Consider the following 23,897-nt stretch of genomic DNA (forward strand, 5'->3'; position numbering starts at 1 on the left):
TTATGGCAAAGATCCACCAACAGTAGACTAGAATATTCCCATTTGTCTCAACTACTTCAAAATCATGAAATTAGCAGAAAGTTTGGTCTTAAGAATTATTTTCACAGAATTTATATCTAAGAGCCTTTTCCCAGTTAAATTTTGTTTTAGGAATCTTGATACACCAAAGGTCAGTTAACCAGTGAATAAACCAGTTGTTGATGCCTTCAGGCTTTGTAAGAGACACTTAGTCCTCTGTGCTATTATCTTTCTTCATTGTATTTGTGCATATTTCCTTTACTGACTCTTTGATGGCAATTAAAACACCCAAGGCACAAGGTTAACAGGAATGGAGATTAGACAAAAAGACAAAGGAAAATGTCTCCAGACTTGATGTTTGTCACTACAGAATAACGTTCTTAGAAAGGTGTTTCATTCATCCCTTTAAAAAATGTTGCATTTGCAATGGTGTAAGAATCCAACAGTGGATCCTAAGAGATATAAATTGATACAGAAATGCCTGTGCCTTGGTTGTGATGGTGGTTACAAGCATGTGTTTACATTTGTCAGAGCTCATTGAATTGGACTCTTAGAAGCATTTGTAATATGTAAATTACACTTAAATGAAGTTGGAAAAACACTAAAAACGTAGTAAACTATTTTAGTTGTGACAGTCACATCAGCTGTGGTTTACATTTTAGGATCAGTATTCAGAAACACTTTGAAAATGGGTGAACTTCATAATAATTTCTTTTCATAGAGTGAAATTATAAGGTGCTTCTCTTTTATCTGCCTCATGAATGGTACAGAGGGCAGTTAATTACTTGTTCGGATTCTATGAGAAATACTTAATTCCATGTGCCCACATTGTCAACCAGACAGCAAGGAGAATAGGCTGCAACAGTCTTCACATTCAGTTCTGGGCATTTTCATGTATTTTAGTTGTCGTTCAGTCGCTAAGTCTTGTCTGACTCTTTGCGACCCTATGGACTATAGCACACCAGGTTTCCCTGTCCTTCATCATCTTCTGGAATTTGCTCAAACTCATGTCCATGGAGTCGGTGATGCCATCCAACCATCTCATCCTCTGTCGTCCCCTTCTTCTCCTGCCTTCAGTCTTTCCAAGTATCAGGTTCTTTTCCAGTGAGTCTGTTCTTCACATCAGGTACCAAAGTATTGGAGCTTCAGCATCAGTCCTTCCAATGAATATTCAAGGTTGTTTCCTTTAGGATTGACTGGTTTGATCTCCTTGCAGTCCAAGGGACTCTCAAGAGTCTTCTCCAGCACTTGAAGTCCAGCACAGTTTGAAAGCATCAATTCTTGGGTTCTCAGCCTTCTTTATGATCCAACTCTCACATCCAGAGCTGACTATGGAAAAGCAATAGCTTTGACCTTTGTCAGCAAAGTGATGTCTCTGCTTTTTAATATGCTGTCTATGTTTGTCATATCTTTTCTTCCAAAAAGCAAGAGTCTTTTAATATCATGGCTGCAGTCACCATCCACAGTGATTTTGGAGCCCAAGAAAATAAAGTCTGTCACTGTTTCCATTTTTTCCCCTTCTGTTTGCCATGAAGTGATGGAACCAGATGCTGTGATCTTAGTTTTTTGAATGTTGAATTTTAAGGCAGTTTTATCACTCTGCCTTTTTACCTTCATAAACAGGAGCTTTAGTTCCTCTTCACTTTCTCCCATTAGGGTGGTATCATCTGCATATCTGAGGTTGTTGATATTTCTCCTGGCAATTTTGATTTCAGCTTGTGATTCATCTAGCCTGGCATTTCACATGATGTATTCTGCATAGATGTTAAATAAGCACGGTGACAGTATACAGCCTTGATGTACTCCTTTCCCAGTTTTGAACCAGTCGGTTGTTCCGTGTCTGGTTCTTACTGTTGCTTCTTGATCTGCATACACATTTTGCAGGAGGCAGTTAAGGTGGTCTGGTATTCCCATCTCTTGAAGAGTTTCCCAAAGTTTGTTGTGATCCATGCAAAGGCTTTAGTATAGTCAATGAAAACAGAAGTAGATGTTTTTCCAGAATTCTCTTGCTTTTTGTATGATCCAATGGATGTTGGCAATTTGATGTCTGGTTCCTTTGCCTGTTCTAAATTTAGCTTATTCATTGGAAGTTCTTGGTTCACGAACTGTTGAAGCCTAGTTTGAAGGATGTTGAGCATTACCTTGCTAGCATGTAAAATGAGTGCAGTTGTATTTTAGTAGCAATCTTATTTGCAAGCAATACCATAACATACCAAATTCTGAGCGAACAAAGAAGGTTTTGTCCTTTAGGTTTCTTCAGTGCTAATAATTTGAATCTTACACATACAACGGAATTGAGACTCATGGAGTGTGTTAGGAATAATGAACTTTGATAGGAGTAATTGAGGTTATAAACAACCCTTGTGAAAGATCTGCCTCAAGTTCATGCAGTGAGTGGGGTCATTAATTGTCTTACATGCTCACAGTCAAGACTCATTAGTGCTTACATAAACCGTTTTTAGTTGGACATATGTTACAAGTTTTTACATTTTTAAGAAGTCCAGACAGCATTATACCTGTTTGTGATAACTTCTGAGTAAATGACTTCTGATTTTGCTCATTCCGTTGCCTTCCAAAAACTCCTCTTATTACCACTCTGCCACTGTTCACGCTGCTGTCAAGGCTTCAAGTAAGTTCCTTCTATTACACAAGCTACCTTTAATCTTCACAGTATCTTTCTCTAAATTCATGTGACTCTGGAAGTTGGTACTATTCTTGTGACATATATCTTTGACAATTCTTAAATTATTTTGAACTTATAAATCAACTCAATATTTTTGTGTTTACTTTTATAATACAATTTGGGGATTTTTTTTTTGTACAATCATTTTTCTTTGGAGGCAGGGAGCATGCCAGATATTTTAAAATCTTTCCTGTGATGTGTAATACAGGATCTTGTATAGCATTTATTTATATTGTACAAACTTCAAAGGCTAAAATCCTTTCAAAATGTTTCATTTTTAATAACTCTAAAAGGTAAACAGTCATTCATTTAAAATCATGCATTACCAGAGATGTAAAATAATGTTCGTTTATGTGAGTCTAGTGTGTAAAGATAAGGAAAATTTTTTCTTAATACAGTTTGTCTTATACATCTTGTAAATTGACTTGTAGATATCAATGAATGCTTGGAGGACAAGAGTGTTTGCCAGGGAGGAGACTGCATTAATACTAAAGGGTCCTATGAATGTACTTGTCCAGATGGATTCCAGCTAAATGACAATAAAGGATGTCAAGGTAAACTTCTTTCTCTGCTTTTTAAATTATACTTTACATAATTACTCAGTTGTGTGTTGCTTCCTGATGCAAATTTTTAATAATTTATTTATAAGTATTATTATAATTTTTTTGAGTCTACATCAAGTACAGGACGTTCCTGCTTTGCACTGCACCAAACTAACTAAAACTCGTGCATTTTGGAGCTGTGTCCTAGCTTTGCGTGATTCTGTGGTAACTATGCTCACCTGTGCTTTGCTGTACTTTCCTTCCATTGGCCAAACTTGGTATTTCATTCTAAGTTACCTTTTCATTTTTACATATCCTTCATGGGCCTATTTCATTTTGTCCCATAACATGTTTCTGCTTTTTTGTTTTTCCTGATCCCTGTTTTTACTCAGTATCTAGCTTTCCCTCTCCCCCAAAAAGCCTTATTAATAATTTGGTCATAATTACAGAGGACAGAATTTTATATTTTTGCAAAGTGCTATCACATTTGATCTCCCGAACAGCTGTCCTCCTCCCCTTATCTGCTGTTTGTTACCTGCCGTCAGCTGTGGTCTGAAAATAGATGGAAAATTCCAGAAACAATTCACAAATTTTAAATTGCTTGCTGTTCTAACGAGTATGTGAAATCTCATGCTATCCTGCTTCATCCTGCTCCGGATGTGAATCATCCTTTTGTGCAGCACATCTCATCTGTTAGTCACTTAGTAGCCATCTCTACCGTCATCAGATCCGCTGTTGAGGTACCATAGTGCCTGTGTCCCAGCAACTCTTATCTTACCTCATAATGGTTCCAGAGAACAAGGGTAGTGATGCACACCATTTGGATAGACCAAAAAGAAGCCATAGGGTATTTTTTCTTTTACTGAAGAAGTGAAAATTCTTAAGAAAAAAAAAAAATCCTATTTTAAGGTTGCTAAGATCAATGGCAACAAAAGAACAAATCTTTTATCTGTGATACTGTGAAGAGAGGAGAAGAAATTCGTTCTGTTTTTGTTGTTGACCCTCAGACTGCAAAAGTCATGGCCACAGTACATGCTAAGTCCTTATAAGATGAAAAAGACATTAAACTTGCACAGTAAGATAATTGGAAAGAGAGAGAAATTGTGTTCACATAACTTTTATTTTGGTATACTGTTCTCATTCTATTTTATTATTAGTTGTTAATCTCTTGTTGTGCCTTATTTATCAATTAAGATTCATTATATGTATATATAAGAAAAAAGTAGTGTATACATGGTTTGGTACTATCCATAATTTCAAGTATCCAACTAGGGGTCTTATAATGTGTTCTCTGGGGATAAAGGAGGACTCACTGTACAGTGGACACAAGTACTAATAAGATCATAGCACTGATCACAACACGGCTTTAACTAAATGCCTGTTGTGTGCCAGTTACTGTATTACCTCACTTGATTTGTAGAGATTCGAGGAGGAAACTTTTATCCATTTTGTGATTGAGTAACGGAAGCTCAGAGATGTTAATTAGCATGCTCCTCACTAAGAAGTAATTGAACTGAGATTTGAACCCAAGATCTTTCCCCTTTATTTTCTCTGCATTGCCATGCCAATTATTGTTACATGTATAGCCAAAGGAAAGCAGACAGATTCAGTGATTTTTTCCCCCCAATATAATGCATAGAGTTATTTTTTATGTTGTGATTAAAAAGTCACATTTCTTCCAACATTTTTAGCTACACCTAATTACCCCACAAATTTTCCTATAATTATTAGTCTTAGTAAACCCATGCCTTTTTCCATTGAAAACTCACACTTACCTGTTCTCTTATTTATTTATTTATAATACTGGATAAATTTTCTTATTGTTCCTCCATCATTATGGAACTCAGTCAGTTAGTTTAGTCAGTTCAGTCACTCAGTCGTGTCCGACTCTTTGCAACCTTATGAATTGCAGCACGCCAGGCCTCCCTGTCCATCACCAACTCCCGGAGTTCACCCAAACCCATGTCCATCGAGTCGGTGATGCCATCCAGCCATCTCATCCTCTGTCGTCCCCTTCTCCTCCTGCCCCCAATCCCTCCCAGCATCAGAGTCTTTTCCAATGAGTCAAGTCTTCGCATGAGGTGGCCAAAGTACTGGAGTTTCAGCTTTAGCATCATTCCTTCCAAAGAAATCCCAGGGCTGATCTCCATATAGCCCAAATTACATATAAATAAAAGTTTGTTGGAGTCATTTTTATCTGTTGTTCCTGGACACATGTGACTTGTAAAATTCTGGTTTGTCATAATTTATGTTCCTCTCACATGTCCCAAATCACAGTATTCTTAAAAAAGGGAATATGGTGTCTACTCTCTGAGCTGTGGTTCTAGAATATTTACCCTACGTATCTTATCTACATTCAGCTCTGTGTCCCTGAGATATAAAATGCATGGACCTTTGCCTCAAGATCTTTTAAAATGAATGCCCTTACTGATCCCAGGATGTAAATGTTCTGCAGCATGCACCTTAGAGAGTATATATTTATTTACCTTCAAGGTAAACTTAAAATTTTCAGTGTTCCCAATACAGAAACTAAATGTGTTCGGACTTAATACAATTGAGAAGAAAGATTTGAATTGTAAATTTATGACAGTATTTCCATTTGGGGGACTTTTAAATCTTAATAGAACCTTGATTTATATAAAAATGCCAAGAGATACCCCTAAACCTCTGAATCCTGTTTTTATTACAGACATTTGGGCTTAGGAATAATTTTTTTTGTTTCTTCTTGTCATAAAGTTTTGACCAAATAGAAGTAAAACCAAGTCTTGTATAAATGGACGATGAGTTCATATTGCAAAGTTTATGTACTTCTAGAGTTAAATTATAAGAAACCAACTTAGTCATCTGATTAATTAATTATACTGTCTTCTCTCAGTATATAAAATTTGTTTGAGATTTTTTAGGAGCTCAAATGTGGCTGCTTCAAACATATGATGTTTTATTGACTATAAATCATTATTAAATTGACTTTATTCTCAGTTACATTGGTGACTCCCAATTTCCAGAATAAACTAATATGTCTACTTGAAAAACTTATATCCAAATTAATGAAGAATATTCCTGCAGTGGGATATAGCACCATTTAAAAAATAGTATATGAATTTGCTCCATCACCCACCTACTCTGATTAGAGGCTGTTTATAATGTCTTGTGCACTGACCTTGTTTTGAGTCATCTCTCTTTGCCACATCACTGGAGGCAGGTTTATGATCCTTCACTCTGCTTGAAGTTAGTATCCTACTTCTATTTAATCCCATGATCATGTCAGCATTCTGTATGTGGGCATAGATTTCAGTTTGTTTTAATGCTGAAAACGTAATTTATGACAATGTGAATAATCATGGAACATATTTGAAAAATAATGTGTGATAGGCATTAAGTTTACATCTTACCTAATAATCTAAAGATAGGTCCATATTCAGGAAGGCATTTTCAATTGAAAGTGTAAAAATCTCTTCCCTCAAGACAATTAATTATGATACACAGACAGCATGGAAATTCTATGTTAATAGTCTCTTTAGGAATGTGGCGGCATACATTTGAGCTTCAGAATATACTCAGTTTCACAGTTTGACTTACACATGCCAAATTGTGAATTTCTGTGGAATCTCGGACCCATGAAAGAAACCCAACTTAAATATAGTCTGACTTTCAGCTGAGTTACTAGCAGCATAGTTTAGAAATGCCTCAATAAGTACAACCCAAATTGAATGCATATGTTTCTCTGGTTCCAGATATTCATGTTGTTCTTTCTTGGTGGTTTCCTGGAAAAAAGTCTGGGAATTCGTCTACAGTTCCTGTCATAGACTTTTTAGACAATTATTTGTTAATCAGTGACTTCTCTTGAAGCAAAAATGTTTATGCACACGATTCCCTATGCAAAGTTGCAAAGTCTGACAGTTTTGAGAAGGTCACATTGAGTCATAGGTAAAGTAAGAAGGTAGTCTTAGATAACCTCTAAGGCAGATGGACAGCGACCCTGGACTTGCTCCCCAGGCCAGTGGAACTTTAGGGCACCTGTTGCCCAGGTGGAGGCCAACGGATTCCAGGCAGCAGGTTGGAAAGAAAGAGTAGTGCTAACGGGTAAAAGAAGGTCAGAGTTCAGGAAAGATTACAATCTAAGATATTTTCAGTAGATAGCAAACATAGAGGATACCAGAGAATTTACAAAAGAAGGGAAGGATTTCACAGAGTGGCATCATATTAAGAAATAGTAAAGTAGAAAATGATTCATTGCTCTTTCTTGAAATATTTTAAAATTAGTGACAATAACCAGAATGGGAGAGTTGTTAAGAAAATGAGTAATTCCTGCTTGATTTCTTAGTTAGGTTCAGCAGTAGATAAGCCAACTGGCCTGAAATATATGGCAGATGGAAGGGTAAAGAGTTCAAACTTAATATTCAGATAGCTAAATCAGTAATATTGCCAGAATTCCCGTTACACAGTGAGAGGAACAGACATGAGGAAGAGCCCCAGGAGACCCTGGATACAGGGAAAGGAATGACCCTCTGGAGGAGGGGAGCTGCCAGCTTGGTGGCTAAGCATGTTCTCTAGGTCACTGTAAAGGCCTGTCATATGTATGTTTTCCATGCTCCCATTCAACTTTATAGTTATTTGTCTTGGTTTCTGCCTCCCCTATCATACTGTGAGCTTCTCTACAGTATGGGCCCCTGCCTACTCAACCATCTTTTAGGAAACCATTAGTAAAAGTTTTTAATTGAACTTAAGATGGACTTGAAATTTGTTTTTTTTTTTTTTATTTTGCATAGGGGTGTAGCCGATTAACAAATAATATTGTGATGGTTTCAGATGAATTCTGAAGGGACTCAGCCATACATATACCTGTATTCATTCTCCCCCAAACTCCCCTCCCATCCAGGCTGCCACATAACATTGAGCTGAATTCCATGTGCTATACAGTAGGTCCTTGTTGATTATCCATTCTAAATATTTTAAATATAACAGCATGTACACGTCCATCCCAGGCTCCCTAACTATCCCTTGCCCGCATCCTTCCCCTGGCAACCATAAGAACATTCTTGAAGTCTGTGAGTCTGTTTCTGTTTTGTAAGTAAGTTCATTTGTATCCTTTCTTTTTAGATTTCACATAAGAGAGATGTCATATGATATTTCTCCTTTTCTGTCTGACTTACTTCACTCTGTGTGACACTCTCTAGGTCCGCTCATGTTACTGCAAATGGCATTTTTCATTCTGTTTTAATGGCTGAGTACTATTCCATTGTATGTATGTACCACATTAAAGATGGACTTTCAAGATGGTGTGTTGAGGGCTTATTTGTTGTTTAGTCGCTAAGTCATATCTGACTCTTCTGCAACCCCATGGACTGTAGCCGCCAGGCTCCTTTGTCCGTGGGATTTCCCAGGCAAGAATACTGGAGTGGGTTGCCATTTCCTTCTCCAAGGGATCTTCCTGACCCAAGGATCAAACCCATGTCTCCTGCCTTGGCAGGTGGATTCTTTACCACTGAGCCACCAGGGAAGCCCGAGGACCCCCGTTAGTAAGAAATGACTTCAGAAAGACAGGAAAATGACCTTAGTAGGGCTACTGCTTGGATGGTGCCTAGGACATGTGATACCTTTATGACTCCAGTTGACTAAGAGAACCTTAATCAATCACTGTTCAGTTAGAACAAAATGGACAAAACTGAGAGTTTTTGGTGAACGAGTATTCACAATACACTCTCCACTTGCTCTACTGGGAGGTGGACTCAGAGTTAAAATACGAAGTTCTCTTGAAGAAGCAGTCAGGGTAAGAGGGACACAGAGGAGACAAACAGCAGTTAAGATGCAGTGCACACAGGTAGTCATGTGAGTCAGCACCATTGTGACTAGGTGAGCCATTCTCCATGATTCCTTACATTGTCCCCTTCAGGTGCTCTTAGCTAGCATCATTAGGACTGCTTTGAAAGAACATTGCGTGGACACCAAACAATTCCTGCATTATTAGCATTTAGAAGTACATCATCACCCTGGCTGGAGGGAGCGTGATCTTTCTTCATTGAGGACAAGCAGAGTATGAGATGGTCAACACACAGTGGGCAACACAGCTACAGCATGAATTGGACACGAGTCTTAGTAGTGCTCATTACCACTTTTCTGACTCTTGGTGGTGTTGAGTACTGCACTAAGCACTGGATGCTCATCCATAATTTCATCATCACAAAGCTGTGCGAATATTAAAGGCCACATTTTTCTTGTACTTTATTTCTTGTATCCATTTTCAGTGAAATAGATTGGAGTCAATTTCCTTTGTATATTCAGATATTTGAGAAGTCACATTTTTGAGTTAAATACTGTGAGACATGTCCAACCTTGCCCTTAAGTTCACTTCCCAGGGATGGATAGGCATGGACTTGAGAAGACATACAGGCCACAAGAGAGCTGTTTTCATGGTGGTGAAAGAAGATGAAGGAGAACACAGTATTCGTACTGAAGAATATTTCACGAAAGACTTAATTTATTAAATACCCTCAAGCCTCCTATATATATATATATATATATATATATATATATTAAATGGTATCCTTGATTTGAACCTATGAACTTGCTTTTTTTAGGATAAAAATGGTGAACATTGGCTATTTCCTATGATTGAACCCAGGTAATTTCTCTCTCCTGACAGTCCAGCTTGTCTTGTGGTCTGGTGTGTATACGAATGGTGTAGTGTGCCACAAAATACATGTCTGGCCATTTTGTAATAGATTTTGCTTCCCATCTTATCTGATATCATCAGAAAGCAAAACAGGTTTTTTTCAAGCATGTGGAACTCTTCTTGATTCCAGATATTAATGAATGTGAACAACCCGGACTCTGTGGTCCTCATGGAGAATGTCTAAACACAGACAGTTCTTTTCACTGCATCTGCGAACAGGGTTTCTCAATCTCTGCAGATGGACGCACGTGTGAAGGTAAGACGAACAATAAGACCTCATGTAATTATTGCATGATAAAGCAGAGATGCCTTTCTATTTTAATTTCTATTTCTATTTTAATTAGCACAGGCTCTGAGACACTGACAGGCACTCATGATTTAAGGCCTTGGAGCACATATGCACTGAGGGGACCCCTCCTTGAAATGCAGCTCAAGGTGGCTAGGATTTACAGACAGGATAAACTGCTATTATAATGGTGAAAATACTCACAGGTGCTTCCATGACTGGTACTGAATTAATGAGTCAAAATGTGCAGGAGGTGGTGATTTTAGGTGCATGTGGGAGATAGAAAGGAAAATGGAGCAACACCTCTGATGGAACCCAAGACTCTGTTGATTCTGATTATGTTTCATATAGATCATCTGTATCATTCTGTATATAAGCATGCCTTGCTTGATTTTTCTCTGTACCATTGTCAGCAGAAATTTTCCAGAGTTATTCCTTTAAGATCCTTTGCTCTGAACCAGTATATTTTCCTACCTTTCAGTATTTATTATATCCTAGGAGCAAATTAAGTTGCAAGACATTAAGATAACATGTTGGCTTCCTATTGGCAACCTCTTTATGTTTGCAGGGCTGCAGCACTGGTTATATATATAAGCTTTATATTCTTGATGACTTAAAAATTGAAGAATAGTTCATCTGAGCCTTTATAAAAGTAAACTGGGAAGAGTCCTGTAATCGTAATTTTTCATCCATCCCTTTGAGAATCTAGGTTATCAAAACCCAGCTCTGTTTTAAAGAAGTATGAAAGTTCTGTTCTGGGCCTGTGATAGGACTTAGTGTCTTTGCTTTTAAAAAGGAGTGGAGCAGGAAGTGTGTTCTCTCCTTACTCACACCACAGTGGAATCAAGCCGAGGACCGGCAAACAGGTTCATCTGAAACGAATTATTTTATTGAGAAGAATAAACTGATCTTATAAAAAGCAGGAGATTGTTGAAATTGCTCTCCTGCTGAGTAGACAAAACATGAATGCCAGATTTGGCTTCAAGTGAAAGAAAGATAGTGCAGGGCAGGGTTTAAAGATTATGAGGGGTTTGGAAGTGATCAAAAGTGGGGAAATGGAGAAAAACATCATAAAGAAGATGCCCATGAGAGGTTTACTCCATGTTTCAGTGGTTTGAGTTTTAATTAATTTTATATTTAGAGCTCTGAGACTAGAGCTCATAAGAAAGAGCATGCATGCCGGCCTTCTAGGGGGAATCACTGAATTCCCTGGTAGAGAGGATAGGGTGCTAGCTGACTTGAGTGACTGAAGACATGAAATTTGCAGAATGTTCATTTCCCTGCCTTCTAGAAGGGTGCAGGTTTGCTTCTTCAGCTAGCTGTAAAACATGGCTAGTAAGGTCTTCCTTAACTGAGAAATGGTCCAAGTTACAGATACCAGTAGCTGTGCCATGCAAAAACTGTATTTTAAAAAAATGTGTAAGTTATTTCAAGTGCTCACCAGTCAAAGCCATATACCAGTATAAACATACTCATGTTTGTTTTTTCTTTTGTACTTTTCTTTAAATCTGTGTCTTTTAAAATCTTTATTTCTGCAACTCAAGAGTTATATAATCACTGTGACTTAGTTGCAGTTCTAATTTGTTTAGGCATTTACTTGGCGGGGATTTGAATTTTAAATTGTGTTTTTAGAAAACTTCTAGGGCTTTGTAAATTCCTGTACTTTAGTATACGGTCTTTGACCCTTGTTCCATATTTTTTATTCCAGAATCTGGACAATTTTTACAAATGTAATAAAGCAGATACTTTAGAATATTGTGCTGGTACCTGGCAGTATAACTAGAAAGCCCCCTCATTATTAGGCATGTTAATCTCTTTCTTGAATAGGCTTTGCGAGATTTTCATTTTTTATGGTCTTAATCCAGTAGACTAAACTGGCTCAAATTTTCTTTCATTGGACTTAGTTTGAAACTTGTGACAGTAGCAATACGTCTTGATTCTACCCCTGGCAGTGGTCGAGGACGGAGCCAGTCCTTGTGATTGGGATTTAGCTATGGAGCCGATGTGTATGGGATTTGAATTAACACCGAGAAGTGGCTGGCACTCTTGCTCCGTGCCCATCCATCAGCTTACCTCCTAACTTCTAATTAAAGCAGCTGAAGCCACATGGACACGAGGGCTGGCATACCTTGCTTCAAGCAGGGCTGAAGGAATCCGGCCCAGCTGAGGGGAGGAGGGCCCTTCCCTAATCCCCCGTGACTTGGAGAGTTGTCCACATCTGTTCACAGATATTGAACCACAATGAAGAGGCAATCTGTCAATATCAACTGTCTCAGATATCAAGGAGCAGGATCGAGTCTTTGAAAATAAAAACACCACCCCTGGCTCCATCCTTTCTCTTATGCTGCTCTGGGAGCACGTATGCGGGAGAGGATGAAGAAGCATCTTGTTTTTCCCACATGAGATAAAGAACAAGTGTCAGTTGAACTTGGAATAGGAAGTAAGTGGTGGGTGTGCAGCTATTTGTTTATTCATTTGCTCAGTGACAGAGTGTCTATCTCGTGCCAGGCACTGTTAGTGTTCTGAGGGCGAAATACACCCTGTTCTTGTCCACATGGAACCTACATTCCAGGAAGAGATTTGGGGATAAATAAGTAAATAGTGCATATTGAAATTTATGTTTTTGTATTTAAATAATATAGCACGGTTCTATTTAAGGATATAAAAAAGTACAGGGTACTGCATGTCATGTATAATCTATAACTCACAGAGTTTTTTTTTTCCCCAAGTCCTACCTGTGAATGTCAGGAAAGTACAGGGAAGCAAGGCCCTTTTTATTTACCCATTTCTGTAATTCTTTCTTTTCTTCTCATAACTGTGGTTCCTCTCCTCCTGCCACCCCCCTTTACACCCTCTAGCCAGAGATTGTGTAGGAAAGCAAAGGAGACTTTTGACTTCTTTCATTCAGCTCACTGTTTTATATCTTAACTTGGCTTATCCATTTGTTTTAAACAGTCCCAATTCTTTGGTTCCTTTATTTTCCCCCACTTTTTAAATTACAGAATTCAAATTTTCTTGATAATGAAATATCAGTGTAGGTTCATAGGAAAAATATGTGTCCTCCCATTTGTAAGCTTACTCAGAGTTTCGTTTCTTCATCGGCAACAGGATGTGAGTGAGTGGGAAGAAGACTGGGGAAACTTGTGACAGTCAGAATCCTCAGTGTCACCATGTCCGTGCTCTGGGCCCCCTGGGGAAATGCCTCCTGGCCTCTGACTTGGCATCACTCTGTTCACGTGCCTCTGGGAGGGCTGCTCTTGGCCAGGACTGGCTGTGCTCTCCCAGTTGGCCGTCCATGTCAACTGAGACCTTGCATGACAACAGATGAAACTGGGGACATCAGGCACCTCTAGATTCCACTGCGGTTTCTAGTCTGTTCGCATAGTACACTGGCCACACTGATCTAGCAGGGACCCCAGAGGAGCCTAGCGGCACAGAGGGAACATCAGTGACTTACAGAACTTGGTTAGTCATGACGAACTAGGGCTCTAAACTATGACCAAAATCACTCCCTAAAATCATGTCCTTTAGAAAGCATCCTCGTTGAGTCATCCGTTTGACAAATATTTATTGCATGTCTACTATATACTGGCCACTCCTAGGAACTGGGGTGATGTCTCTGAACAAAGAATAGCTCCACTTGCTTGGAGACAGTAAACTAATGTCAGCTATATAATATGCTATAAAGTGGTAAACCCCATGAAAGAGAGCAGAGTAATGAGGGTCTGAGGGCTAGAGCAAAGAACGGAAGTTACCAACTAGGGTAGTCACAACTGGCCATTCTGCCTCTATAATGTACATTACAGAGAAGGCAATGGCACCCCACTCCAGTACTCTTGCTTGGAAAATCCCATGGACGGAGGAGCCTGTTAGGCTGCAATCCATGGGGTCGCTAAGAGTCGGACACGACTGAGCGACTTCACTTTCACTTTTCACTTTCATGCATTGGAGAAGGAAATGGCAACCCACTCCAGTGTTCTTGCCTGGAGAATCCCAGGGACGGGGGAGCCTGTTGGGCAGCCGTCTATGGGGTTGCACAGAGTCGGACACGACTGAAGTGACTTAGCATAGCATAGCAATGTACGTTAATGAAAGTAATGCCAAAATTGTGTCCGAGTAACAGATGGAGCCATATTAAGTGCTTTTCTTTTTCAAACTGGTCATCGACTGGCTAAGTAATAATAGCTGTCGATGAATAGATCGGAGGATGTAAGATTGTCTGCTGAAGGCCTCTTTCCAGTTGCCAACATGTGAGTTCTGTTGTCCAGACGGGAATAAAAGATCAGAGCATAATACCAAGAGCAAGCCCGATGTGAGTTATGGGCTTTGCTTGATAGTGATGCGTCAGTGTAGGTTCATCAGTCATAGCAAATGTACCACTCTGGTGGGGGTGGTTGACAGTGGGAGAAGCTAGGGGAGGGGACGGTTTTGGGAAAACAAGGGGAATAAGGAAACTTCCTGTGAAATTTTATTGTGAACCTAAAACTGCTCTTTAAAGTCTGCTTTTAAAAATCAGACATTCCTGAAATTAACCTGAAAAAAAATTAATTACTTTTTGTCAAAAAAAACACCAAAAACCCTTTAAGTTCAATTCTGTATTCGACTGCTATCTTTTTCTTCTCTGAATGTTGTTGTTTGTTTCTTACTTTTCAAAAAAGCACCTCAGATGGAGTATGTGTATCTGCTCTCACATTCAAAGCATCTCCCATATTGATTTAAAAATGAGAACTGTAGGATTGGAAGGGGACTTTTGGAACATTGAACTTAACTCTGAAACCCAAAGCACTCAAGTCTTACTGTTGAATGGCTATAGTCTCTAATCCTGTAACCTGTTTAGATATCTACCTTAAACTGCTTCTTACTAACTCATTCATTTGGGTGGAAAAACAGCAAATGCAAGTGATAAGGATGGCTGGCTTCATGAAGTTCACTGAGAACAGTGATATCATAAAGACTAAAAGAAGTTGGGTCCAAACTCTTAGATCAATTTTGTGTGCGTTGGGAACCAGAAAATACACTAAGGACAACCTTTGCCAAATCAAAGAAAGAAAAATGAACTGGGAGTGAGTGTGGTTTTGTTTTCAGACTTTGAGGTACATTTTCCACGAGCAGTGTAGAAAGAAAGTATAAAACCATGTTGACAGCACTCCAAGGCAGTTGGTGGTTTTGTGGCATGAAGATAGAACTTTATGTCTATCACCAAAGAGAAAATATTTTTGAAAATGACTTAGCCAAGTAGGACATTGAAGTACCCTGACACAATAATATATTACATCTGGCTACTTGGCCCAAAGATTTTTTGGTTTTTTTAGTACTTTTAGGCTTGGAAAGTGAAAAAAAAAAAAAAAAAAATCTAGTAAGGGAATACAACCAGAGTATTTCTTTTCTAAAGACAGGGAATTTAGCTTAACAACAGGATCCTTTCCCTCCCTTGTGTGAAAAAGGATCAGACAGCATTCCAGGTAAGGAAAGGAAGTGGCCTCTTACTATAAAGGCTACTGTTCTTCACACTCACTCCTCCTGTGAATGTACTTCTGCAGAAGTGAATGAAATGGATGTTTAAATCATTAGGGAGAGAGCTGAGGAAATCTTGCTGGAATAAGCTCCTTTTGGACCTGGAATACATATTTTCCATGCGTTGCTTGATTGTCCTCCATATATCAACATTTTTATAAAGAAATTCACAATGGTGGCAAAAAAATTCGAGAGCTCTTCCTAAGCCTTTTATCGCTACTGACCTTTTCATATCCCAGAGCTATGGAAAATCATTTGTTCATCGAAGAAATAAACACTTTTCCTTTCGGCCAAAAAATAGACATGAAGCTTCCAGAAAGGGCAGTCTGTGAACAGGCAGGCTGCCCCTCACACCTTCTGCTATGTCCCCCAGCTCATGTCTGGGCGCCGAGAGCTTCTTGTATCTATTTTAATGAATCTTTGGATGTCATCAGTAACCCATGTTCTCATGGAAGAACTATATCATGGAAGGTTGTTGTCAATGATACTTTTGTACTTTAGACCTAAATTGTAATGCTTAATATATTGAGTCCAGAATCAGTTACTTTATAGGCATCTAACAGAAAGTATGATGTGCTTGTCTTGGACACCCTGTATGAGTGTACTGGAGAAACTTCACATATCTGATTTCATGACTTTATTAAAACAGAAGCAGTAATAGTAATAGCCAGCATTCACTGAGTGCTTTTTAGGAGCCAGGCACTTATGCTAAATGTATTGTACCTATTTTCTCTTTTAATTTTCACAACAAACATATAGGTAGGTAGGTTAAATATTAATTTGTTTGCTTTGGTTGCAATGAGCAGCTTAAAATAAGGGAATTTATTATACTAACAAGAAGTACATTGATTGTTACCTCTCATCTACTATAGGTCTTTATTTAATGTCACTTTCTCAGTAGGTCCTTATTTTTCAGTTTTTTGAAGTATGGTTGATATACACAATAATGTGTTAATTATTGCTATACAGCTGTGTAATATTCAATATCAGTGTTGAATATTATTTGTATTCAGTATCCTGTGATAAACCATAATGGAAGATCTTTTTCATATTCTTTCCCATTATGGTTTATCACAGGATATTGAATACAGTTCCCTGTGCTGTAAATGGGACCTTGTTGTTTATCCATTCTATATATACCTACTTATCCCAAACTCCCAATCCATCCCCCTCTCACCTTCTCCCTTGGCAGCCAGCAATCTATCCTCTATGTCCCTGATTCTTTCATAGATAGGTTCACTGTGTCATGTTTTTGATTCCACATGTAAGTGATATGGTCAATATCATAGGGTATTTGATATGGTCAATATCATAGGGTATTTGATATGGTCAATATCATATGGTATTTGACTTTCTCTTTGACTTACACTTAGTGTGGTGATCTCTTGTGTCCATGTTGCTGCAAATGGCATTATTTCTTTTTCATGGTCAAGTAGCATTCTATTGTATATATGTATCATATCCTCTTTATCTATTCATCTATCAGTGAACTTTACTCTAATCATCCTTTTCTCACCTTTACCCACTCCCCACATTTCTGTTTTCTCTCTCTTTTCTAAACTACCTTATTCTACTTCTTTGTCTTGTTTATTGTCCAATCTTTCTGCTAGACACTAAGGCTCATAAGATGTGAATCTTCGTTTTGTTCATAATTTTGTGCCTTTGAGAATGTTAGGTAGGGCCGGTAAAAACTGGGATGGCCAAAAGAGTCATTTGGTTAGTGAATGTGTCAATAAAGTTCCTAATGAAAATGAAAAATATGTCTAATTTTTACTAAAAATCAAAGAAACTTTTTGGCCAACCCAGTACCTCATGAATGAATGAAGGGACTTAGTGAAAAGCCTTCCCTATTTTTTGAAAATCTGACTCCTAAAAGCACACTCCCTAAATCACACTCTGCTTGGTGACTGGGTGCAGCAGTGGCTAAAGAGCTGGGCTGTGGAATTTGAATACATGGACTTGAATTCTTGCCCCAGCACTTTACAGTTGTGTGGACTTGACTCACATGAGTCATATATCTCAGTTCTGCATTGCATAATAAGCATAAAATACAGCACCTACATTTTTTTGTAGGAGTTTTTGGAAGAATTAAGTATGTCAGTGGGTGTTGGCAAGTATTAACACACACTTGGAATGGAGCTTGGTCCCTAGAATATGCTCGATGGATGTGAATTATTGTTAGTATTTTAGCACTTATACTGACACCCTAGTTATTGCCATATGTTTCCCTTGATATGTGGGTACCTAAAAGGAAGGGGGCATCTAAAACCTGTTTATTTTTATTTGATCTGATACACAATTGTGTATTGTGAATTAAATAGTCTGGCAATTCAAAGTCCAAGTCTGGATATAAATTAATTACTACTATATTTTTTTCTACATTTAAATCCCAATTTATTAAAGTCATGTAGAATATGGTTCAGTAACTCATTTATATATAATTTGCTTTAATTCCTCACCCTTTATTTTCCCTAAGCATTCCATATGACTGACTTTCCCTGATTACTCCCCAAGTATTTCAAGTTTTTAAGTGTTTGATGCGTCAGTTGCCAATAAACTGATCGTTCATGCTAACACTTGTTTGCATTTAGGTATCAGCAGTGTTATTTCTAGAGGTACTATTTTCTGTGGTTTCAAAACTCATCTTTATTGGCATCCTGTATGAATATAGAAAGAAAAATTATAATAGTAAAAAAATGGGAATTTTTTTGGCTGCTCTTATATTGCCTCTGGGGCCTAAGTGTCAGAAAGATGAATCTGGGGTTTGATGCGTTTGGCCTGTGGTTAGGGTTTTCTCCTGGTCTCACTGGCAGCACCTCTTAGTGTAAGAAATACTATATGAAAAGAGAAAATGCACAGCATGGCTCTGAAGTTAGAATAAGATATTATATGTATTTTTAGAGCAGCTCAGGTGTAGAAATGTAAAACCATTAAATGAATGCAAAGATAACCCAAATGGTTATAAATAACATGTTAAAACAAAATTCTTGTCATTTAAAAACTGAAACCATGTGAAAATGCAAGATATGTATTTCACACATAGTATCTTTTTTGTAAATTGTGGTAGGAGAAATAAGCAATTAAAATTTGGGGAACTTTTTCTGAATGGCCTTGGATTTATTTGGAGAACTTATTAAAATTCCCCACTTATGTGATATTCTGTTACGTGACAGTAAATTAGAATTATTGTTAACCTTTGGGAGTAGAGAAAGTTTTTTTTTTTTTTTAAAGCTTTCTTATTTCTTCTCTATAAATTTTTAGAAATTGTGTGTGTGTGTCAAATTCAAATACTTCTTAAATTTCTGTTTTTATATAATATTCTGTCAGCCTATCACAGGAAGAAATAAGAAAATGGCTTTTTAAGTTCAGAAATCACTTTGCTTCTCTTTCTCTGGAAAGAAACACAGATGATTTATTGCATTTATAGCTTTTGCTTTTCTAAAAAGAAAAAGTGCTCGGTATCTGATTAAAAATATACTACTCTTCAACTCGGAATTTTTCCTTAGATGTCACAGATACTCAGTTTGGGATTTGCACCTATGGTACCGAGGTTTTATCACAATTGAACAAACATCTGGCCCTTGTAATGGTTTCCTCAGGCAGCACCTCTCTGCTCCACTCATGTCCTCTTCTCTGAGGGGGACGATCTGAACCCAATGCAAGCTGGAGGCTTTCAGGGATGTTTAACGACACAGATAACCTTTCCAGCTGCCGAACCTGAGCTTTGTGGGCTCCCTCCATGAGGAGAAGTGGCCACAGATCCCTTTCCCTGTTTCCTTAGTCTTTCACTGCAGTTGCATGATAATACAGTTCGAAATGTAAAAGCCAAACTATGCTTCTTCAGTTTTTTGTTTTTTTTTTTTAAGCAGTTGATTTAAAATGATTTCATTCATGAGGATTTTCATCCTTGGCCTTAGTCTGAATGATAGAGATAATCATTTTCTGTACATTTATTCCACTTCCTTGTCTTCAAAAGCCATATGGAAATGAGAAAAAGGGACATAATGTAAATATTTGAGAAGTTCTTAAGACTTTTTTAGATCTTCAGAAAAAACCCACAAAATTTAAAAGCTCATTAATTTTATATTTTATCCTCATGCAGAAAGACATTTACTAACTGCAGTAATTTTAAACTTATGAAAGGGCATGCAAGTTGCAGAAAGAGAAGAGAACTAGGAACCTACTCTCAGTTCTCAGTTCAGATGCTCTTGGGAGGGAGTGTTGCCAGTGAGGGCCTAGGAGCTGGACTGACCTAGTGTTTCCTCATTAATGCTTAGTAGCTAAATATGGCCTCCTTTTCACACATCACATGTATCGGTCTTCCATTTTCTGTTGCCTGTTTAAATATTCATAATTTCTAAAACCATATGTCCTAGAACATTAGGATTTCAGTCCGTTCTGAACATATATCAATGCTGTTGTAATTCTAAAGAAGTGATTAAAAAATTCGTTCCATAGTAACACTCAAACACCTTCTACAAGACAAAAAATAGTAGCATAGTCTGGACAGTATTCAGTTGATTCCCTTGACTTACAGTGGATCACATAGAAATGATAAAATTTTAAGAAAATATGTATTGTTACATTGGTTCTCATTTTCACCTGTATGAAAAAAAAATTGACTTCATTTGCATATGGAGGAAATTGAAGTTTCAGAGAATTTCAGTGGCTTACAATGGACAGATAGGAAGTGGCGACCAGGATTACTACTCAGTCTCTTAATATTTTAGTCTAATAAGTCTTACCAAGGGGAAAGAAATAGAACAAGTTTTTGAATGGTTAAGATTGTCTTTAACCAGGAAATATAGCAGTGTGGGGAGAAGGCAATGGCACCCCACTCCAGTACTCTTGCCTGGAAAATCCCATGGATGGAGGAGCCTGGTGGGCCGCAGTCCATGGGGTCGCAAAGAGTCGGACACGACTGAGGGACTTCACTTTCACTTTTCACTTTCATGCATTGGAGAAGGAAATGGCAACCCACTCCAGTGTTCTTGCCTGGAGAATCCCAGGGACGGGGGAGCCTGGTGGGCTGCCATCTATGGGGTCGCACAGAGTCGAACACGACTGAAGTGACATCGCAGCTTAGCATAGAGTGTGGACAGGCTTTTTTTTCTTTCCAGTAGCATTTTTAATTGCTTAAAATATATAAAGAAAAATGAATCAATCATAGAGCACTTTTGGTAAACTTTCAGAGAGTGTTGGTAGCAAGCCTCCTGAACCCTCTCTCAAGCTTCTTTCCATTTATTACCCATCCCCTCCTCATTACCCACACACAGCAGTACCCACAGTTTTGTCTGCATTACCAGGGCTTTGTTGTGCTTGTTTTTGAACATTATATTCATAGAATCATGTAGTAGTTACTCGTTTGTCTCTGGCTTATTTTGTGCAACAGTATGCTTGTGAACTTCACCTGTGTTACATGTAGCAGTACTTCATCTTCACAGATTTCTTTGTATGAATATACTACAATTATGTCGCCATTCTATTGTTGATGGGCATTTGGATTACTTTGGGACTGTTGTAAATAGAGCTTTAGTGACTAATCTTGAGCATGCCTTTTGATTGACATAATCACTCATTTCTGTTGGATATTACCTGGTTGTGTACTCCTGTATTCTTGCCTGGAGAATCCCATGGACAGAGGGGCCTGGAGGGCTACAGTCCGTAAGGTCACAGAGAGCTGGACATGACTGAAGTGACTTAGCATGCACACATGTAATTTATAGGTCATAGATCATATGTATGTCTCATTTTCATAGCCAGTTTTTCAGAGTATTAATTTACACTGCTACCAGCTAAGTGTGAGACTTCCAGTGCCACATCTTTATCAACAGTTGGAATGGTTAGTCCTTTTAACAATTAGTCATGCTAAGTAATGGGATCTCATCATGGTGTCAATTTGCATTTCTCTTGTGAGGATTGATGTAGAACAAGTTTTCATACCTTTACATTGGCTCTTTCAGTATTGTTTCATTTGTCTGCTTCTGTATAACACATCCCTTCCCAAGGAGATGCTAAATACAACAATCCTGTCAATGGTAACTTCAGATGAACCTTAATTTTGAAGTTTCTAGTATTTTGATTATTTTGAGATCAGTACTTTTTGTGTTTATAATCTTTGATACTCTTTTATATTTTCTTCTGAAAGCTTTATTTTATATTTTACATTGTCCTTGCCCTGAAATTGATCTTTGCATATGGTATGAGATAGAGGTCAGGATTTACTTTTTTTCTTAAATGGATTTCCATTTGGGTCATCACTGTTTGAGAAGCATACCCCTTTCCCACTGATCTACAATGGTAACTCTGTCATGAAACATGTGTTCAAATGTAGATTGGATTATTTCCTCCTTCTTCATTCTATGCACAGCTTGCACCAGTAGCATACTGTCTTAATTATAGTAAATGTATATATAAATTTATAGTATAGCTTTATATATATAGCTTTATAGTAAATTTAAATATATGGTGCTGTAAATTCTAAATTATAGTATTTTGTTCTTCACTGAGATTGTCAGGCCTATTCTTGGCTCTTTTCATTTCTATGTAAGTTTTATAATTAGCTTATTGATTTTCACCAAAAAACAGAAAAACAAACAAAAAACCAAAACTGTAGGAATTTGGATTGGAATTGCATTGACTCAACAGGTTAATCTGGGAAGTTTCATATTTTGCAATATTGAGTCTTCCAGTCCACAAATAAGACATATCCTTCTGTTTGTGTAGATTTTCTTTCATTTACTGTGGTGTTTTCTTGCAGTTTTTGTGTGTACAGTCTTGCACAACGTATTTAGACTTATACTGAGGTTTTTAATATTTTTTATACTGTTGTAAATGGTATTTAGAGTGGTTTTTAACCCTTGTAATTGTTTACTAGTGTATAGAGCTACATTTGATTTTTGTACATTGACCTTGTATCCATGACATTACTGAATTTACTTATTTGTAGTAGTTCACCTTCAGATTCTTTTGGATTTTGTACATAAACCATTATGTTATAGCTGAAAAAGTGTTACTTCAGCTATTTTAAAGTTAGTCTTATTTTTCTTTCAATAATTACACCTTTTCTTACCCGATACTTTCTAGTACCTCTACTACACAGTGGTAATACATTGTAAATGGTGTTGTTCATATCATCTATAACTCCACTGTTTTTTGTCTGCCTATTACATAATTTACTGAGGGTTATTTTATAATCTTCATTGTTATGGAGATTTATCTGTTTCTGATTTTACTTTGCCGGATTTTGTTTTATATATTTTCTGGCAGTCGAATTAGATATAGAATTTGTGTATTTTCCTGGTGGATCGAACCTTTCATCTCTTTGAAGTGTCACTTTTTCTATCAATGCATCTTACCTTAAAATCTATTGACCTTTAAATCGACTGTATCTTTCATGTGCTTTCTTTCAATTAGATTTTACACAATGTATCTTTTCCTATATTTCTGTATTCTTATAGTTAAAGGTTCTTTCTCTTATAAGAAGGGTATACTAGTTTTTTTCTAATTCATGTATATAATTAAGTTTGTATACATTTAACTACTGGTATTTGGAAGATTCAAATCTGTATCAACCTCTGTATTCCATTTGTCTCATCTCTTTGTTCCTTTTCCTTTCTTTCCTACCTCTACATTTTAGAGTATTTTTTATTATATCACTCCCAACCCTGTTTTTTAAATATGTTTTTGAAAGAATGCTTTCCTATGATTTTTTAAACTGAATAATGAATGAAAGGAAAATAAAATGCACCAAAAGTTAAGTTTGGGATCCAAAGCATATTGGCCTAAGTTCTACTTTCACATAATGGAAAGTGAAATTCTATACAGTACTTATCTGTATACAGTAGAAAAGTAAAATCTTCAGAGAGAATATATTTATAGCTGGCAGTTTACCATTTATATTTGAGGAAGGGATTGGCTCCAAAGTGTTTATTTTTCATTCAACAGAATCTCTGAATTCATGTACAGAAGACTGTACTTATGGCAGGGTCTCCAGAGATTTTGAAAGGAAATAAATATAGCTTTGTATGCCAAAAAAAAAAAAAAAACTTGTTTAGATTAAAAAGCACCTAAAGATTTTTTTTGTTTGCTGCATTGTTTTCAATTGCAGCTGCAGTTGTTGAAAATTGCTGTGGTTTTATAACTTAAAATATTTCCTAACTTAATAATGATCAGCATAAG

General features: G+C 37.4%; 1 protein-coding gene across 15 annotated transcripts in view; it reads left to right on the forward strand.

The window, feature by feature from the left end:
- LTBP1 (latent transforming growth factor beta binding protein 1) overlaps positions 1 to 23,897 on the forward strand; it is a 456,484-nt gene that overhangs the window by 354,498 nt on the left and 78,089 nt on the right. For all 15 annotated transcript variants that reach the window (XM_024998486.2, XM_024998488.2, XM_024998487.2 and 12 more), the window contains 2 exons: positions 3,133 to 3,255; positions 10,047 to 10,172. In XM_024998486.2, coding sequence (XP_024854254.1) covers positions 3,133 to 3,255; positions 10,047 to 10,172 — 249 coding nt within the window. The remainder of the gene's footprint in view (positions 1 to 3,132; positions 3,256 to 10,046; positions 10,173 to 23,897) is intronic.

The sequence above is a fragment of the Bos taurus genome, chromosome 11 (genome assembly GCF_002263795.3).
Source record: "Bos taurus isolate L1 Dominette 01449 registration number 42190680 breed Hereford chromosome 11, ARS-UCD2.0, whole genome shotgun sequence".
Taxonomy (NCBI): domain Eukaryota; kingdom Metazoa; phylum Chordata; class Mammalia; order Artiodactyla; family Bovidae; genus Bos; species Bos taurus.